This window comes from Thermobia domestica, chromosome 2, assembly GCF_964235325.1.
Source record: "Thermobia domestica chromosome 2, izTheDome1.hap1.1, whole genome shotgun sequence".
In the NCBI taxonomy this organism is placed as follows: Eukaryota; Metazoa; Arthropoda; class Insecta; order Zygentoma; family Lepismatidae; genus Thermobia; species Thermobia domestica.
In genome coordinates, this window is record NC_137455.1 from 245,477,444 (window position 1) to 245,497,608 (window position 20,165).

Here is a 20,165-nt window from a genome sequence, read left to right on the forward strand (position 1 = left end):
CTGACAATTCCCAAATTTGGAAGGAGGGCCAATGTACCTCTTCCAAAAATTTAGCGAAGTACCTCAAAGTTCCTATGTTTTATAAAAGATAATAATATCCTATAATCAAATATATAATCATATAACATGATAAATCATCACCAAAGGACACAACTTACATCAAAAGCCCCCAAATTCTGAATTTTTGGCAATTTTATGCCCATGAAAGTGAATAAGAGAGACCACCCAAATATAATGCAGTATATGTTAGGGTCCTAGAAAACATATAGCAATTATTTTGTGATAATTGCTAAATTTAATTCTGTTGGTCTAATGTACTCCTCCCAAAATTTAAGAGGGAAGCATCAATGTACCCATGTTCTAGGAAAGGGAATGAATATTTATACTCATCCATATAAGGTAATAAGGTCCCATGAAAGAGGATAAAATGGGTCAGAAGTCTTCGAAATTTACAATTTTGATAATTTTTAACAGTAAAAGGAAACAAGATAGATCACCCAAACTTATAGAGGTACATACTCCAGTCCTATACTACCATACCCATTTTTTTAATTTGGAAAGTTTCAAATTTTAAGGATGGTGATGGAATGTACTCCTTCCAAAATTTAGGAGGTGGGCAACATTCCACTGCAAAATTTAGAGATTATGATCCATTGCTCCCTTTGCCAGGGACCATGACCACTGATCCATGGACCCATAGGTATAAAATTTCCTCGACTGTTGCCTTTACTGTAATACTTGTGTTGACGGTGTACTTTTCACAAAGTTGAATCTGGTTTTATATAGTATGTCAGTCTTTGACTTTATCTTCTTTTTTCTTGTTATATCTTATGATTGCTTTTAAGTGTCATTTGATTATTTGTTTGGAGGCAATGTCCGAACAGTCTGCTTCTATTAGAGAATGCGCAAGTAGCTGTATAATAGCATGTAAGGAATATAGATTTCTCTTGTAAGCAGAATCGAGGGAAGTAAGGATCTAGGTTCAAGTTTCTAAACTTAAGTTCTGGAAAGCAGTTTATGTTTTTTGTGACCAGAAGTTTACCAAGCAGGAATAAGTACGTTTGAAAGTGATTTGGTAGGTAAGATAAAAAAATCAAATTTTTAGATTACCTCCAAATTTTAATTTAATAAGGGAAACCATATAATTAAAATATATTTTTATTTATAGAGGATAATTCTTCTGAGGTAACAGAAGATCTTCGACGTAAGAAAAGAATGATCTCATTTCCTGGAACATACATGACACAATATGTTGACGCTATTCAAGCATTTGATGTAAGTAATTTATAATTCAATTCTGATTTATATCCACTTACTCTTTTTAGGATATTTTACTATTATTTCCAAATTAGTTAGCTATACTTGTGTGTACCGAATTCTTGCATATACTGTAAGTGATGATTTTAACATTCGATTCACTCTTACAACTAAACATTATTTTATTATAACTTATTTATCTCAAAAAGTTTCTCATGAAAACTGAATAGCCCTCTTAGGTGCTTTGATATAGATTAAAGATAAGGTCTCCTAGACAACTTACTTTATTAAGTCGCAGATTCCATTCCACGCAATTTGTGTTTTAGCATATGCTCTGGGAGCTACAAAAGGCGGAGAAAAATACAACATATCTTAAATTAAATATGTAAAAACACACTGGAGAATGTACTATCGTTGACAAAAGTGAAAATTCAACGCCCCTGCAGAGTACGCAACCTCGAAAACCTGAAAGGTAGGAAAATTGTGATATAGTACTTATTTTCACTAGAGAATTAAAGGATAGGTCTATGTGACTAACGCTTAGTACAAAAATACATCTGTAAAAATTGGAGCTACTGGCTTGTGCAATTTGTCTGATAAGTTAAGCTAATTATTGGTCTACTTATCAATGAGAGCGCTAATCGTCCTATTATAGAAAGTCGTTGAGCCAGTCAGAACGCCCAATTTATTAGTTGGACGATTCGCTTACAAAAACAGTCAAAATGCCAAACTGCTAAATCGGTCAGAAACCCCAACAGAAGAAATAGACCGATGACAGATCGTGCAACTGTCACAATGCTTAAATTACAAATCGGACATATCGTCCACACAAACAGTCAGAGAACCCAAAAGCTAAGACAGTCAGAATGCCCAATTGCGAAAGCACTCAGATCACTCAACGGTCACGTCGCCCACAAAACTGTCAAATCACCCAAAAATATGGTCAGAACACCAAATTCCCGATACAGACAGCACGCCCCAAAAGCAAAACGATCAAATCATCCAAAGAAACGAACAGAATGTTGAATTTCCAAATTTCCGAAATGATTATAACGGTCAAAAGCGAAAAATGTCAGATCACCCGAAGAAACGGATAGACAGACCAATTACCGAAATGGTCAGAACATCACAAGAACGGGCGGAACGCTCAAAGGGAAAAACGGTCAAAACAACCAAAAGTGCAAGGAATATTTTAAAAGAGTGCGAAAATTGACCCATAAACGATAATAGGTAGGGACAAGCATTTTTTTCGCGATTGACACAATGTCTTTAGAAAGAAAAAAATCTATCCATAGCATTCTACTAAAACCGGAAATAATGGGAATTTAGTAGTACTTGCTGTTTACATAATTTTCATAGAGCGAAAACGGTAGATATGTGGAGAAGCTATTTTTAGAATTGATTCAGCGTCCCAAGAATAGATTACAACATTTTCTCTCTTAATCCATTATTTAGATCGGGAGTGATAAAAATTCCCTCTTTCTGTTTTCAACGTTGATCTCTTTAACACAAAAACGGTAATAGATAGCGATTAGCTGTTTTCTGGAATCAATTCACATTCTTAAGAAAAGATACAATCTTCACCTGTATTACTATACTAAAACCGAAAATTGTAAAACTTTACAAGTACTTCAGATTGTCTTAGAAACAGAAAGAACATAGATATCGAGAAGTGCTCTTTCTTTATTTTAATCGGTTCAATGCCAGAAAAAGTTTTATCTTCTTCGGTAAACATCTATTCATAGTGAAAGTGATAGAACGAATCGTTTCCAGTTGCAACGTTGATTTCGGAACTGGAGAAAAACTGCAATAAATTAAATTGATGCCCATCACCTTCCAACCCAATAAGTAAAGTACTGTTACTACCCACCACTCTAAAAAAAATGTTACTAATGTAGAAGTTTTTAAAAAGATTAAAAATTAACTCAAATATTTTTTGTCCTAAAACAAACATATATAGGAATATCTTATCGAAAAGTAATAATTATTTCTCACATTTCTCATTCTAAATCAAATATGTTAGCCTTAGTTTCTTCACTGCATACACATCAATAGTTTAGTATACGAAATCTTCAGTAGTAGTAGTGCCGTGTCGTGGAAAATCAGTGCTTGGGACGAGAGTATACGACGGAACCCCGTACATATGAGTAAGGTCGACAGACCAGCTGCGAAACGTGAGAAAATTTTAAAAAGTAAACCCAGCTTTTCCTTGATTTTGAGCACTTTTTGTTACTTTTTTCCTTTCATTTTATATATGTGCACATGTGTTTCATTCCTCTCCTTTTTCTTTCCTTCTTTTCTTTTCTTTTTGCCTCCCGAATCGTGCGCCCCTTACTTCGGTGCCCGGGGCCGTCGCCCCGCTTGCCGCTCCTTCGTCACCTTCAATACCAATCTTTCATCTACAACAGTACGTTGTATATTTTTACTACTTGTAAATGTAATTTTGGGGCGTAATATATTTTAAAATATGTACTAGGCTGATTATGTAATTCGAAAAAGAAAAAGAAATATATTAATTATAATATCGATATGAAAAGATATTCATATGTTTTATATGTTTTAAATAATAGGATTTTGGAACGTCGTTGTCAGGACAACAGAGAGATATAAATAAATGGATTTATTCAACAAAGTTGGCTTTTTAATGGCTCAATAATTTATAAGAACCGTTTTAAATTGGTGCGAATACCGAGAATAGGTGGTATCGTTTAGAAGTAAAGTAAAAACGACTAACATTGAGCCTGATATTAATTGTACCATCTTAAGAAGTGGCAAGATAATATCTCGAAATATCATGAGTGCTACGGATAGCCAAAATATACATACTGATATCAATTTTCCAGAAAACATGATGGATGTTTTAAAGGGAATATCGGAACAAATTAAGGAACAAGCTCGACGAAGTGAGGATCAAGCTCGGGATCAAGCTCAACAGTTTGAACAGTTAGATAAAAAGATGAATCAGCAATTTGAAAAACTGGACCAAAAGGTGAATCAACAAGCTCAACAGTTTGATGAAAAGTTAGAGCAATTGCAGCAATGTAACGATGGCAAACGGGACCAAATACAACAACAACTAAGTCAAATGAATCAGAAAATTACAGTTAGGTTCGAGCGTTATGATGAAGAAATGGGCTAGATAGTACAGAGATTCAACGAAGTTCAAGACTCTGTAGACATTATAGAAACAACGGAGAAAGCAAATTTTGAATTTACACTAGTGAAATTTATTGAGTTTTCACAAAAGCATACTGCCGTATTGGTTGGAACAGACTATCCTAACTTTTCTTTTCAGTCGAATATTTTTGATTGTCTTATGGATGCTGCGTGTAATAATGATTTTGGTATATATCAATGTGCGAAAAGTTACGATCGTTTTCGTTTAGTGAATGCTATTGATTACCTGAACTCACAGTATCATGTTGAGTATATATCATGTCACGATACTAATCCTGACGATGAAGTAATGGTAATAGAATCATTTAATGATATGTACACGACTTTGGTTCATGTAGCAGGAAGAAAGTTGATTCCAGTATTCGTGAAATTCAGAAAGAAAACGTGTGTTCCTACCAATGTTTGTAGTGATTGGCCGATTGAGTTGAATCTGTCAAATTGTACATTCAACGAAAAGACCAAAATGATGTTAGTAGACAATCCGATGATGCTTTCACAGAACGTGACGCAGTGCATTGGTTTCCATCATCCAAGTGTGATATTGCAAAATTTTGAAAATTCATTGATCGTGCAATACAGTAATAACCTGAACCAAACGAACCTTAATCGAAACCAAATTCGATACATTCATGTGAGATTAAAGTGTGATCCCAATGTACAAGATAATGTTAAATTAACGACTAACGGTAATGTAACCGAACCTAATTAGGAATAGAAACTGTGGTAGGACAGGATACCGTGAATATTGTAGAAAGAATAGGTACAGACACGACATCTCGCCACCAGTAAAACGAATGAGAACTGAACCTAATTTTACTGGTAAGATAACCGAATCTAACCTTAGTAGTAACAGTAATAGTGATTGTGTAAATCAACCTAATCCTAGTATAGTACGATCACGTACACCTAAGAAGCATGTAAGCGTTAGATCTAATTTCGTTCGATGGGGACTTCGTAGAAATCTCATAGATGGCGAAAATTCTCAAAGTAAGAAACGAAGAACTGTAGACGTAAATAACGCACAATACTGTATTTCTGTTTATGACGTTCAGTGCAACTTAAATGAATTCATTGGTCATGTAACTTAAATTAAAGTTACGGCATCTGAGAAAACCGTACTCAATTGATTTTTGCTTTATTTCACTTGAAATATCATTATGATTTCGTTTGTTATTCGTATTTTTATGATGTTAAGAATATGTTAATTATTATGTTATGTTCTGATTATTATTATATTTCAATCTTAATTTATATCTTGTTTAACTATATCTTATATCCGACCATCTTATGTTCAAAGAACAACTATATGAACATCACATACATTTTTTTCAAAACCTTCTTCATGATGCCTAAGTAAATAATTATTAACTTGTAACAAGCATTTAATGGACCCGAAAAGGACTTAAAATTAAATAACTTGTGAATCGAATTTCGAATGTGCCTTATCGTCGTTGAAACGTATAAATAAATGAAGACGTTAATAAAATTTAAAATAAATATGATAATAATATTGCTATAAAATTAAATATGATATATATGTATATCTATATGAATTGTAATTTTCAAACATACGAGGTGCATTCGAAAACTCGAATGATTAACATGTCAAGGTAACCGGTCCAGAATTCTTTTCCTTTTTATTGAGTAAATAAATAAAAAGAAAAGTCCGTGGAGCGCTATAATATACAACAGTAGGTTGTATAGTTTTACTACTTGTAAATGTAATTTTGGGGCGTAAGATATTTTAAAATATGTACTAGGCTGATTATGTAATTCGAAAAAGAATAAGGAATATATTAATTATAATATGGATATAAAAATATATTAATATGTTTTGCATGTTTTAAATAATAGAACGTCGTTGTCAGGACAACAGATAGATATAAATAAATGGATTTATTCAACGGAGTTGGCTTTTTAATGGCTCAATAATTAATAAGAACCGTTTTACATTTATATACTACTATTATATTGATAAATTCTATATAAATCTCAAACCCAGGAGGGATAATTGTTCCCTGATCCCTCTAAATGACGCCGTCTGAATCTCACCCTTTAACTGACTTATTTTTAGTTAAATAAAAATGTGTTTACTTTAACAATCGTAAAGCACATTTACGTCTGTTACTTCCCATGCAAAAAATGGGATTTAGGCACTGTTTTCAAATAATGCAAGAACTGTACATTTTCAAGAACTGAAGTCTGCTGACATCAGAGATCATATGGAATGATCGAAAGATCTTCCCTATGTCAATCTGTGCTAGTGCCAGCTACTAATACATAACATAGAACATGAGTATAGTACCTACTAAAATACAAACCTTTCTTCAACAGTTGACAATTTCATGTTCTGTCAAACTCGGTCATAGCGTTAAGAAATACAGGTTTTATTGACTATTTTGGTGTTCTATCTTAGATTTTACATGTTTAATATTTATATAGAATGGGTCTGCGTCATTTATATGTATACTGAGAGATCGGATTTCGTCTGAAAGTGCACGAAAAGAAAAACAAATAATTGGGTGAAATAATTTCTACATTTTGTGACTGAAATTTTGGGAGTATCTCCGAGGGAAATGAATTTTCTTCGGGGGACATTTCCCTCGGGCTACTCCCTGAATTCATACCTGTGTATAGTGTAAATAAAGGGCGACACCGAAAGAGAAAGCCAGAAACAGCTGCTAAAGGGAGAAAAAAGAATAAAAATTGTCGAAGTGGGAACATAAAATACAAATGCGAACATATATTCCAACAACTAAACGTTTACCAAGCAACGATCTTGGTGTAGTGGTTAAGGCGCTTGATTACAAATCCAAAGAACAGGGGTTCGAATCTACTCGAAGTAGTATATTTTTATTTTTTTTAAATAATGCATACAGCAAATGAAAGGTGGTAAAAGAGAGCGTATTACCCGTTTAATGTGTTAAGTAAACACGAGTTAAAAATTTCAGTAAAATTTATTAGAGAAGTGAGACAATGAAAGTCAGGAAGCAAGTATATTTAATCAGGGGTTGTATCAGAGAGTGGTGACCGGCAAAACTGGAAATTTTCCCGAATTTCGCCCATGTGAGTCTTTACGATAGGCAAATTTCTTCAGAAATGTGCGTATTGCAAAGAGAGGGAGGGAGAGAGAGAGAGAGAGAGAGAGAGATGTTCCCGGAACTGAGAGTGTGGTGCTTCCATTCAAATCAACGAAATGCAAATAGACGGTTACATAATAAGAATGCCGAATACAAACAAAATAAAACGGCAAAGCAATAATTGCAAGCGTTATCACCTAAGGTTCCAAGATCCGAACAACATATCACTAATATCGCGAATGCCAAAATATTGTGACTTACACAACTCCCATTTACGCTCTCGAACATCAAATACTTGATTTATAGTTTTCTGTGTTAGCGGAAAGCACATTTATTATACTATTCTTTCAAATAAAACGTTTGACAAGTTACTTCACTTTCAATGTGTAACTTCCCATCATCACTAACAACCGTATTGTTCCGATAGGAAAATATTCCCCTCCCAAAACCTGAGCCTGGCCGTAGCGAAAGGACGTGAACCTTCTTTAAGTGACTAATCGAATCCAATACTTCAATAAAAGCAGATAAATCCCTCCACACCAATATTTCAACAAAAGAGAAAAAGTCACTTAAACATTGTGAATACCGATTTATGGGCCAAATTTGGTTCTTTGGAAATTTTTAAAAGTCTGAACTGCCGCCATTTTGAACATTTACATCTGATTATTATGGTTAACGCATTCATCCAAGATATTTCAACAATTAATGTATCTGCCAAGTTTAATCTCCATCCGCTGAAAGTTACGACAGTTGTTGCGTTCACAAAAAGCGTTATATATATATATATATATATATATATATATATATATATATATATATATATATTCAGAGAGAGAGGAAGAGAGAGCGAAACTTTCGATCTGAGAATGGTCGAATGGTTTTCGTCTCAGAGGGTCATGTTCGGCAAAATTGCATAGAAATTTTGCGGCATTTCTGACTTGATGGTCTCTGCAATAGGCACATTTATTTTAAAACATTCCTATTGTGGAGACTCGCATGTGCAAAATCGGTAAAGTTTCGTTTTTCCGATCACTGTGTTCTGATACATACCTCTGATTACATTACCTGCTTCCTCGTTTTCATTATTTGATTTCTCTAATAAATGTCAATGGAATTTTTAGGTCATTTTCACTTAACATATTAAACGAGTAATATGATCCCTTTTACCACCTCTCATGTGCACGACTCGGTTGGAGAAGTAATACTCCAGAAGCAGAAACTAAATACACGATTCTGATTGGTTGGTGTTATCGGTTTCTCGCCATGCAGCTTACATATAGCAGAAAGGAAATGTTAGACCCTGTCGCCGTTTGTAGCCGAGTGTTCTAGTGTATGGGCTATTAAAGAATTTCGCTTTTGGCGTGGGTTCAAACCCGGCCGTAAGAAAATTTTCTTTAAGAACATCTTTTCATCTCATACTCTCCGCGCAGGACGGAAGGATTATTATTATTATTATTATTATTATTATTATTATTATTATTATTATTATTATTATTATTATTATTATTATTATTATTATTATTATACTTTTGAACTTGCACGGCGAAATTACTGTATAATACGATATCATTTCTGTAATTTTACTCCATTGTATGTTATTTAGTTTATTAGCGGGCACTAAATTGTCTAAAGGTCATCGAATAAATTAACTTCGACATGCAATTTTGGTGGAAATATCATTACAGGAAGAACATTGCCGGTTCGTTTCAAACATCAGGGCTGAACTTAGCAGTATTTAGCTTATGATTTTGTATGAAAAGATAGTGTAGGGCTGAAGTTCTGCACTTCGGAATAATACAGCTAATCAATATATATTTAAATCCTTTTCAAGTTTTTTTTTTCAAAGCAATCGTGCAGAATGAAAAAACACTACACCATTTGTTAAACAAACTTTGGCTAGCGTAATCGGTGGAGTATGATGGTCTCTGCAATAGGCATATTTCTGAAGAAGTTTGCCTATTGCAGAGACTCACATGTGTGAAATTCGGGAAAATTTCGTTTTTCCGATCACCGCCCTCTGATACATACCGCTGAAGAGATATACCTGCTTCCTTGTTTTCATTGTTTCACTTCTCTAATAAATGTAACTGGAATTTTTACCTCGTTTTTACTTAACTTCTCAAACGGGTAGTACGCGATCTTTTACCACCTCTCATGTGATGTATGCATTATTAAAAAATCATTCTACTTGGTGTATACTCGAACTTACGTCCTTTGGATTTATAATCTAGCGTCTTAGGCACTACACCAGGATTTTTGATTGGCAAGTGTTAATTGTTAGCATATTTGTTTGTATTTGTATTTTATGTTCCCACTTCGACAATTTTTAGCCTTTTTTCTCCGTTTACCAGCTGTTTCTGAATTTCTCTTTTGGTGTCGTAATTTATTTACACCATGCATTAGTCGTACTCACAGTTTGTGCCCCTCTGCAACGTCTTATTCAGATTGGACTTCTCTTCGTGCCCCTCACTAAACATTTGATTGATTTAATTCTTATACTATCCATGGCTGGAGCACAGGAATGCCAGCCTCAAAAAACAGATGTACATTTACTTTCCTGACAGATAATACGTTTTTAATAGGAATTCAGCTGCATAAACAGTTTCAATCTCTTCTTTTGCAACCTGCGATAGTATACGTCATGTGTAACGGCCAATTTTAATTTATTTTCCATGTAGTCAATGGAATTTACCATGTAGTAGAAATGGTAATAGGAGGCGGTAAACGGTTTTCAAATGGATTTAGTATTCGAAGACCAGAATTCATCTCAGTTTTACTCTTCTATTGAAACAGCAAGTGCTAAGAAATATAAAGGTAACTAAGAAAGTTCTGTCGCCTTTTGTGGAGGTCTGTGTTCAATTGGCCGTGATTTGAATGCGAATGAAGATAAGGCGAAGGTCGGTTGTTGATATGGGTATATCCAACATACTATCTGGTTGTGACAGTTCAGTTACACCGTGAACTAGCGTAAGGAAAGAGTGAACATGGAACCTCCGCAGAGCGTCAAAAGGAGTGTATGCTATACGAATTCAAACTGGGGTCAAACGCCGCTGCTGCGGGGCGGAAGATATGCCAAGCCGTTGGTGAGGACGCCGTGACTACGCAGGAGTGCAGCGACGATTTAACAAGTTTAAGGACGGTAACGAAACACTCGAAGACGCACGACGTGCCGAAGACCAAAACATGTACAAAATGAAGATCTTCAGGCAGCAATTGCGGCCAACAAGGGACAGACATGCGAAGAACTAGGATTATAATTCAGTGTGAGTGGAGAAACCATTCGACAGCACATGTATCACCTTGGGAAGCATTACAAACTGGGTCGATGGGTCCCACATGATTTGATTCGGGGCCAGGAGACAACGCGAGCAGACAACTGTGTTTCTTTCCTGTCACGTCTGAGGAAGGAGCCATTTCTGGACAGGGTATTGACGTGTGATGAGAAGTAGGACCTGTTCGAAGCTCCATGGCGCCGTCATCATTTGTTAGCATCCTATGAACCGGTTCCAAAACAGCTGAAACTAGCACTGCAACAGAAGATCCTTCTGTATGTTTGGTGCGGCATCTCGCGGCATCGTGCATCGGGAACTCCTGCCAGCTGGTAAGAGCTTCAATGCCACTGTATACTCTGAGCAGTTAAATTGTGTTCAAGAAAAACTCAAAACTCTGGAACTAGCTCTTCTGAATCGCAAAGGGGTCCTTCTGTTACAGAACAATGTTAAGACCCACGTGACTAAGATGATCTGGGACACCATTCTCCACCTTGGATGGGAAACACTATTGCATCCGCCATTTCCCCCGGACATTGCACCGTTCGATTATCTCTTGTTTCATTCCTTGGACAATCCGCTTAGAGGACGCTACTTCAAATCCCTAGTAGAGGTGCAAAATACACTTGATTCTTTTCTCGCTTCACGGCCCACCAAGTTCTACGGCTATGGAATCCATGGCCTTCGAGAACATTGGCAATGTGTCGTTGATGCTGATTGGGACTATTTTTGATTTTCCAGGTACGTCTTAGGTGACATGTCGATGTTGGAACGTGGTGGGTGAAAAGGCGACTGAACTTTCTTGTTTACCTTTGTAGTTAGTCATTAAGGAGTATATGAATGTCTATTGAAAAAGTCTTCCTAAATCTGTCCATCCACTGTAATGTAATTTGTGAAACAAATGTAACCTTAGAGGAGGAAGTTTTGGGGTCGTTATTTATGCCCCTGAATAGAGTGTTAGATCATTTTACTGTAATAGAAAAAAATGAAAAGAAATCTTTGAGTTTTACGTCCCAGTCTTCTGCCGGTTAGGCTAAAGAAGACGGTGATGATGAAGAATGAATGAAATGGTGGAATGAAGAAAGTGGGAGAACCCCGAGAAAACCCATGCAATGGTGTTTGTCCACTACAAAGTTCCCTTTCCGGGGGCTGAGATCAAACCCGAGACGCCAAACACCAGAGATGAATGCTCTACCACTGAGACACCGCGGCCCCTTTACTGTAGTAGAGCTATAATGGTTTTCTTCCTTGATTGTTGGCTGAATAGAAATTATGCATAATTGAGATTATGGTCGTTTTATGAATGATAATCGATGCACTATGTAGAACGTGTATCCTGTGCTATCGAATCAAACACGTGCATTCCAATATTCGATTCGTTCAAATACTATTAGCGTTATTCAAGGAAATAATTCACATGAGTTTTTTTCTCTGGTGCGATGTTTGTTTTTTTCATTAGAACGCAGTACGTACGTCTTTTCTAAAATCAGTGCCTAAGCTTCCTGGCGTTTATTAATTAAATTGGGATCTTCGTGGGCATATGGGAAGGAAAGAATGCGCCGACGAACCCTAAGAAAAGCAAGCTTTCGAAAGAAATAATCGATTAATGAGTCGATTTTGATTGCATAAAGTACCGCTAATGGAGAACTTAAAAGATGAGAAATCTCATACAATGTGAATTCGAAATAGAGTGGTTTAAACGGATAATACTATATTAGTGTTTTGAACAAGTCATCCTAATATAGACAGGATAGAGCTAGTGATGGGTAAATTCCCTGGGAATATTTCCGGAAAGATTCCCAAAATGGGAATTTTTCTGAGAATTTATGTACAATCACAAAGAAAATTACATTCTGTTAATATATTGTGATTTCAAAGTTAAATTCGTTTTTATCACAGTATATTATTACAATTGTCTCCAGAGGATTCTTTAAAATGTATATTCTGAACGGTACTATGTTACTTTATTAATATTTTATTATATTTAGAGAGTACGCATAAATCTATATTTACTTACAATATGTTCTATGAAAGTAAATATGTGGAAAAAATTGTATAGTAAGTCCACAAATTTTTACACCGCTAAACAGTTTAAATTTATAAGTAAGTGGATTTTCTAAAATTCACTCTACTATTGATATTATAAATATATTAAATTTTTAAATGTTATAAACAAATTAGATTGGGTAACTGCCAGAAGATACATGTCTCACCAACTTATCAACATTTGCGCATACATATTTATGTTCACAATACTTCCAAGACACTGACTCATCTTTATAATTTAGCACCTAACATTGCCACATACGATCTTTCTTCCTACCTATTTCTCGAAATTCCATGCGTTAATTCATATATAAGAGAAGTTCGAGTACCTCTTCAAAAATTCTAGTCGGAGACAGGAAACAGACCGACGTCTATTACTAACGATGGTTCGGGGTGCATTAATTGTACTTCATCTCTATTTCTACATAATTTTTACATTACTTTACAGACTGGTTCCTTTTCATCATTTGTAAATTAGTACTTTGCTACGTTTTAGTGCAAATGGAAATGGAACTAATAAATCATATGATTAGTTAGGGTATATTGTATAAAGTACAGTCAACGAATTTTATTTTTTTAATCTCCAAATTATTTAGAGCGTAGAAGTAAATCATAATAAATGAAAATAAAGTAATTAGCCATACGGTTCTTATAATTTTGAAGATAAAATAAAGAAATGGAAATAAATTCCTTCCCGGGAATTTATATGCCAGGGAAAAAACTTGGGAATATTCCCATTTTTTATTTTCCTTCCCACCGGGAATATTCCCACTGCCCATCACTAAATAGAGCTCAGATCGATAGGGGTTTATGAGCTGACTGCAGATGTGTTTTCAGCAACTGATAAGCATTTTGTTTGTATTCACATTTATCGTAAAATCACGTTTTCTTTCGTAAAAAAAAACATAGAAGCGAGATAACTTACACTGATTACCTAGTTGCCAGGCACATACGTTAACTAAAAAAAAAAGTTATATTATACACTACTTTGCTATGTTGCGTGTGGTGTTGCGCATCGTCATATCTTTACCAGACCCTACCGCCGAAACAAGGCCCTAGAAATCGAAGGTCATGTTAAGGGAAAAGTGACTTGTTTTAGGAAAAATGACTTAGTGGCGACACTTAATGTTGTAGTTGTCTGTATGTGTGCATATGTATCTGTAAGGATATGAAGTCAACTCCCACCAGTAAAGGACTGTTAATTCGCTAAGTCCAACACATGCACAGAACGAAAACTGCACCAGGGAGAAATTACATCCTGACTGCGTGAACTATTATAGTGAACTCATACCTAAACCACCGTATCTCGTTACCTCTTTTTCACATTTTGCCCTCAAAATGCACCTAAGTTATCTCAGCTACACTCATGTCCAAAATGATCGTCGCATATCTGTAATTTTCTTCTTGTGAGAATATAATTTGATAATGATGTTGCAGGGCACTTTTAATACTGATACTATCTGTATAATCGGGAAACAATATGGTGAGTATCTCCTATAAGTTCTACAGTTGTCAAGTATTTAAATATATAAATGTAATTTTTTTTCTCGTTCTGTAGCTATCATATTTGTTCCAAAATAAACATCGGACAAATAAACAATATCATTCGGGTCTTTAACGATTTTGAGTAACAAAGTAAAATCTGTAGATAATGTTGCTACCACTCCCAAATTTACCGGTATTAGCCATGACTTCCAACAATGTATATTTATCCAAACCGGATTCAAAACCTTCTTCATGAACATAGTCAAAGTGGTTGTCAGCCTCCTCGGATATGTCTCCTTCCGTCTTATTGTGTGTTATAGAAGAAAAATTTCGTCCATTTCTTTACCAGGAGGTAATGTGCCTAAGATCGATGACACATTCCCGCGCTAGATGGCGATGCTGATACGTTGGAAAAGGAATGCAGTAGCTCGGGGGTCACCAGTTTTGATTGCTATTCGATGACAACTTCATTAATGAAATTAGATCCTTCGTGACCCCAAGACCCACTGGTTTCTATTGCTACTGTTACAAACCAATATTTGTCCAATAGGTTTGAGTATTTTAGTCTTTTGTCTGATTCTCTGTGAGCGGCGACGAGATCTGCCTGAATTGAAGAATGGGGTAAGTTGGAAGGAGCAAACGTATCGGAACATGTGAAATCCCAGACTAGTCCTTTTCCATTTTTCCACGGTACCAAGGTCATGCCATCAGGCCTTTTACCATCAGAGCGGCAACAACCATTTGGTTCTTTTATTGAAGGAACTCCCGCTGAAACGAGGGCTCTACAAATAATGTCGTTTACAATATGATGTCGAGATTGTCTTCCCGCACTTTTTTTTGCATGAAAGGCCATGTAATCCTTTATTATCAACATATGCGTTGCAAGCAGGACAAAAGTGAGGCTCACAAATATTAGCACCTAAGCGCAGAGCTGTAGCAATACGAAAGCTCTCATTAGAAAGGTGTAGGCCGAGTGTGTGAGAAGGTAGGGCTTGAAGCCATGCTCCGTTTTTGGAGGAATAGACAGCTAACAGCCTTGCTTTGTCATCTGGGTTATTAGTTGATGATAGGAGTGAAGATAAACGAAGCTTGACTATAGGTTCATCCCAAACAGACTGAACATGTCTTTTGTCGATAGGTGGGGGATCCATTCCAACCAGACTAGTCCAGTTATTGGTGCATTCTTGTACATCTCGAATCGAGTCTAAGTCAACCTCCTGCTGAAGAAGAGATCCAATTAGTTCTCGTGAGCCATAGATTGATGCGAGGAAAGAAGATATGGCGATATCCATGGCTCGACGAATCCCAAGGCCTCCATTCTCAACTGGTAAAGAAGCTTGTAACCATAAACTGTCTTTCAAAGAACAGTTTAGAATGGATTCCAGTCCTGTTCTAAGAGTGTGGTCGAATTTGTCAAGTAACTTATCATCCTGCCAAGAAAGGGAGCAACGGAGGAAATACAGTAATCTTGGAAGTGAGAGTGAAGCTCGTAGTAAATAATAAGCGGAGTGTGCAGAAAGTTTTGATAATTGAGAAAAGAAGAATTCTAATTTTGATATCTTGTCCAATAAAATTTTGCTCCTTGATTCGGTAGAGATGGCAGCCCCTAAAAGTTCCGCATTGGTAGGTGATAAGAGTTTGATACCAGGTGCTACTTCGTTAAACTTTTCATAAAGATCATGGACTTCATCAGCTCTGGCGCTCAGAAAACTCACTCCACATTTGGCAGAGTTAAGAAACAATCCAATAGATGAAGCTTCTAGACGAATTTTATTAAAAGCGCGTAGTACTACGTCGATTTTTCCAGCTATGGTACCGTCATCTAAGTACCAGATATTTAAATCTGTGTTAATATCCTTAATAATGTGATGGATTGTTAGGGCGAACACTGCTGGTCCAAGTGGGTCGCCTTGCTGTACTCCACGTTGTGAGTGAAGTATGTTATCCCTTATAAAAAGATTGCTTGGTTCGGAGTAGCATTGGTAGATGTATGGATAGTAAGTTGGAAAGTTAGTTTTAACAGATTGTAACATTGAGTCGCGGTTGAGTTCATTGAAGGCGTTGCGGAAGTCAATTTTCAAAAATGCTTTCACTTCAGTATGGGAAGATGAGTAGTACATTCTGGCAGCATGTACGGCTGATTCTGCTCCGAATGGTATACAGACCCCTAGTTGGTGTGGTGATAGTATATTAATTAATGAATCTCGTATACGGAAGCAGATAATTTTTGCTGATAAACGTCTCCAAACATTGCCAACAGCTATTGGGCGAATTCCACCGCTTTTCTTCTTCAGTGCTATAAGTGAAGCACCAAAAAAAAAAAAATTGGTCGTAAAATGGTCGGCACTTTCCCAGATATAATTAAGTGCATAAATTCACAAATGGATGTGGTTAACCGTTCCCTTGAATCAAAGTCTTGATTTATAAGTAGATCTTTTAAGATTGAGGGACGGAGATTATCCATTCCGCCTGCCGAACCAGAGGGGAACGATTTTATAGCCTTTAATGATTCGATGGAAGAGACTTTAGTTACTGTAGTCGAGTCCTCAGGTGGTTCGGGATTCATGAATGAGTGAACGTGGGCTGGATGTTTTTCTCTGAGAGCATGTAGTACTGACGTATCTGGCGTAGCCACAGTGTCATCTGATATCAGTAGTCTGATAGCGCCACGTATATCACCATCTGCTAATTTTTGTTCGATGCTTTTGGTATTGATTGAACCGGATTTTTGTGGTTTGCGAGGTTCGTTGGTCCCTCGATGCTGCCTTGTTAATACTTCACGCTGATGTTCCCTCCAGTTTCTGACTCTTAGCTTCATCCAAGTGGTGAGATTACTTACTTTCTCAGAACGCGGTGGAATGCAAAGCACTGCGTAAGGGAAAACTAAAAGGTCGATCCAAGAATCAACATTATTGGTGTTGTTGATATTACGAATAATATCACATAGAGAATCAGCTACCGATGAACGAGCACCGCGCGGAACACGACGATGAACCGGAACATTAGCCTTCAAATGAGACATAAGATTATTCATTTTGGTTAAAAGTTCAGAAGAATTGTCACTGAAATCTAAGGTTAATAAATCCGAAATATAGTTGGTAGGCTGTTGAAGTTTCACGTTACTGCCCTTACTCTTGCGTGTCGCGTGATGACATTTCCCTGTGTGAATGGATAAGCCTCTTTGGCTAAGAAAATGTTTATTACAATGAGCACATTGCACATCGTTTGAAATGTTTCATGTATCCATATTATGGTTATACGTTATTAAAATTGTTTTGTTTCACTCATTGTTATTGTTGAAAATTTCAAACATACACTTTTAACGAATAGTAACTGATAAAAATGCACTTTTCGTTTTTCCGTTGCACTAGATTTCATTGTTAAAGATTACGGAATTTTAACGTCCATTAGGCCTATTTTTTTTATTTCTTTATAATAAAATAACCACAAAACCAATTTTAATACGGATTTCGCCACTTTCACCTCGGAGACATCATGCACACCCATATACGACTCAAACTCGTCAATCGAAGGTATTTCCTCCTTTTAGGACAGAAACCACACAGAGAACACTTTCGGATTTCACACCGGTGTCAACAATAAACAACATTACTATTCCATCATTTGCTCTTATGTTAATGTTTTAACATTTCAGTCATATTTTTTTAATTATAAACAAACTTACACGTGTATTTATATTTAAATTAAATTATTATTTTGTGGTAAATTTTGCAGGAAAAGAATTTTAAATACGAAAATTAGAATGAATAAAACAAAATGCTACTAAATGGACAAGAAAGTTTTATTTCCGATTTATTGTTCTTATTTACTGCTCTTTTGACATGAAATTTGCCACATACATGTCTCTGCCGATTATACACATACTAACACTATAAGAAATACCAGGCTAATTCATTATCAAATTATATTGCTACAACATATTTATAGACATGCGATAATAATTTTGGACATGAATGTACATATATCACACTTCAATTTAAAGAAGTGGATATACGTGTTTCGAAAAGAGAAAATAATAAGAACAATAATGAACAATAATGAAAGTAGGATTTCAGACTATAGTATGTCCGACTTGGAAACAAGTATGCTCATAAATACAACCCTCTAGAGTTCATTCAACACCTCCCATTTTGAAAATCTTGCAGGAAAATCTCCACATAAGTACCTTTAAATTACAGTCAAGACATGAATGGTTGTTCCATGAAATCAGTTCAGTAGTTTTGAGTTAAATAAAGCCACCACAAGTTACTAGTTGTTTGATGCACTTACATAGGCCAGAAATTATTAGAGATACGATATATCTATCATGAAATAATTTTAAAATCATCAGTTTAGTTTAGTGGGAGGTAGGAAATCAATACATTCTTATCGTTAAATATTTTGACTTACAAAAGAAAAAAAATTATTTAATCAAGAAATATATGAATAACTAGCAGCGTTCACCCCGCTTCGCTGCGGTCACCCCGGAACTCAATAAACTTTGTTACTTAGATAATTTTTACTTTTTCGCTTTCAAATTGCAGTAAATGTTAACATTATAGCGCCTGTCATTTATGTTAACCCGCCGAGTGACCCGCTTCGCTGCGGTCACCCCGGAACGCAATAAACTTTGTTACTTAGATAATTTTTACTTTTTCCCTTTCAAATTGCAGTAAATGTTAACATTATAGCGCCTGTCATTTATGTTAACCCGCCGAGTGACACGGTCATGCGGGTTGCATATAAATACGTTTATTTTTACCTATGATGAACTAATAACAAAGGATTTGTACGTATGGACACTTGAATGGTCAATTATCTCAAGACACTGGTAATTAAAAATTAAAGTGATATGATAAAAACCATCTAGGGTCCAAATCCTAATAACCCCCCAAAAATAAAAGAAATTGGTTCAGCCGTATTAGCGTGATGAGGGAACAAAGGATTTGTACGTTCTCTTTTATAATATAGATAATTGCTATAAATGTTTATTATTAGAATAGAAATTACGCTAACACAAGGGGTAAACATAACATGTTAGGCAAGACATTACAATAATTATTCTCTCTCATGAAGAAGAGATACCAGAAAACTTAAAATCTAACATTATAAAAGTCATTATTTTGTACCTATATAATATTTTAAAGAACTGTGCTTAAAAATAAGTAAACTGACTTTTGTGAAAACTGCAAATTTGTGAAAACAGCAAGAAAGACACATGCAAAACATAATTAGATATATTATACGCAGTCAGAAATTATTACAGACTCGAATATAGATATTTCTGACTATATAAAAATGATTACAATTTAAGAATTTAAGCTTGATAGTCAACAATGCGAGAAGCGTGCATATGCTGTAATAGCAGCCTGACTGAATTGAATCAGAAAGGTATTGGATGTCCGTTAGGAATTGTCAATACCATTACTTGTCAATGAAAAAATATATCGACACTAGTGGAGAATCGTAACGAAGAAGATATCGACAACCACATTCCACACGGTGTCAGGTAACCGTGCAGGTCAGAAAAGTAGAAGTACCCACCCTACCACAAAGATGGTACCTGGCATAGTCCGGCTGAAAAATGACATTCGGACTTATCTGAAAGAAGTGATTAGAGCTTCCCAAATCAAAAGACACTGGCATGTTTGTTATTAATGTGTAGCACCTGAAATTTCATGTTGTACACAATGACATCCATTATTTGATAAGAAATTTGATCAGTTGTGCTCACAACGATATCATCTAATGCATACGATGCCATCATCGTAGAATACCTTGAAGAAGAAATCATGTGAAAACCATCAATCTGCCACTCAGGTTTGCATCGACAGTGTTATGTACTTTTATA

The 20,165-nt window shown here is 35.7% G+C and overlaps 1 protein-coding gene across 2 annotated transcripts in view; it reads left to right on the forward strand.

Moving 5' to 3' along the window:
• Window positions 1-20,165, forward strand: part of LOC145678425 (alpha-1-inhibitor 3-like) — a 2,648,409-nt gene that overhangs the window by 1,476,577 nt on the left and 1,151,667 nt on the right. For both annotated transcript variants that reach the window (XM_081748543.1, XM_081748544.1), the window contains exon 12: window positions 1,169-1,275. In XM_081748543.1, coding sequence (XP_081604669.1) covers window positions 1,169-1,275 — 107 coding nt within the window. The remainder of the gene's footprint in view (window positions 1-1,168; window positions 1,276-20,165) is intronic.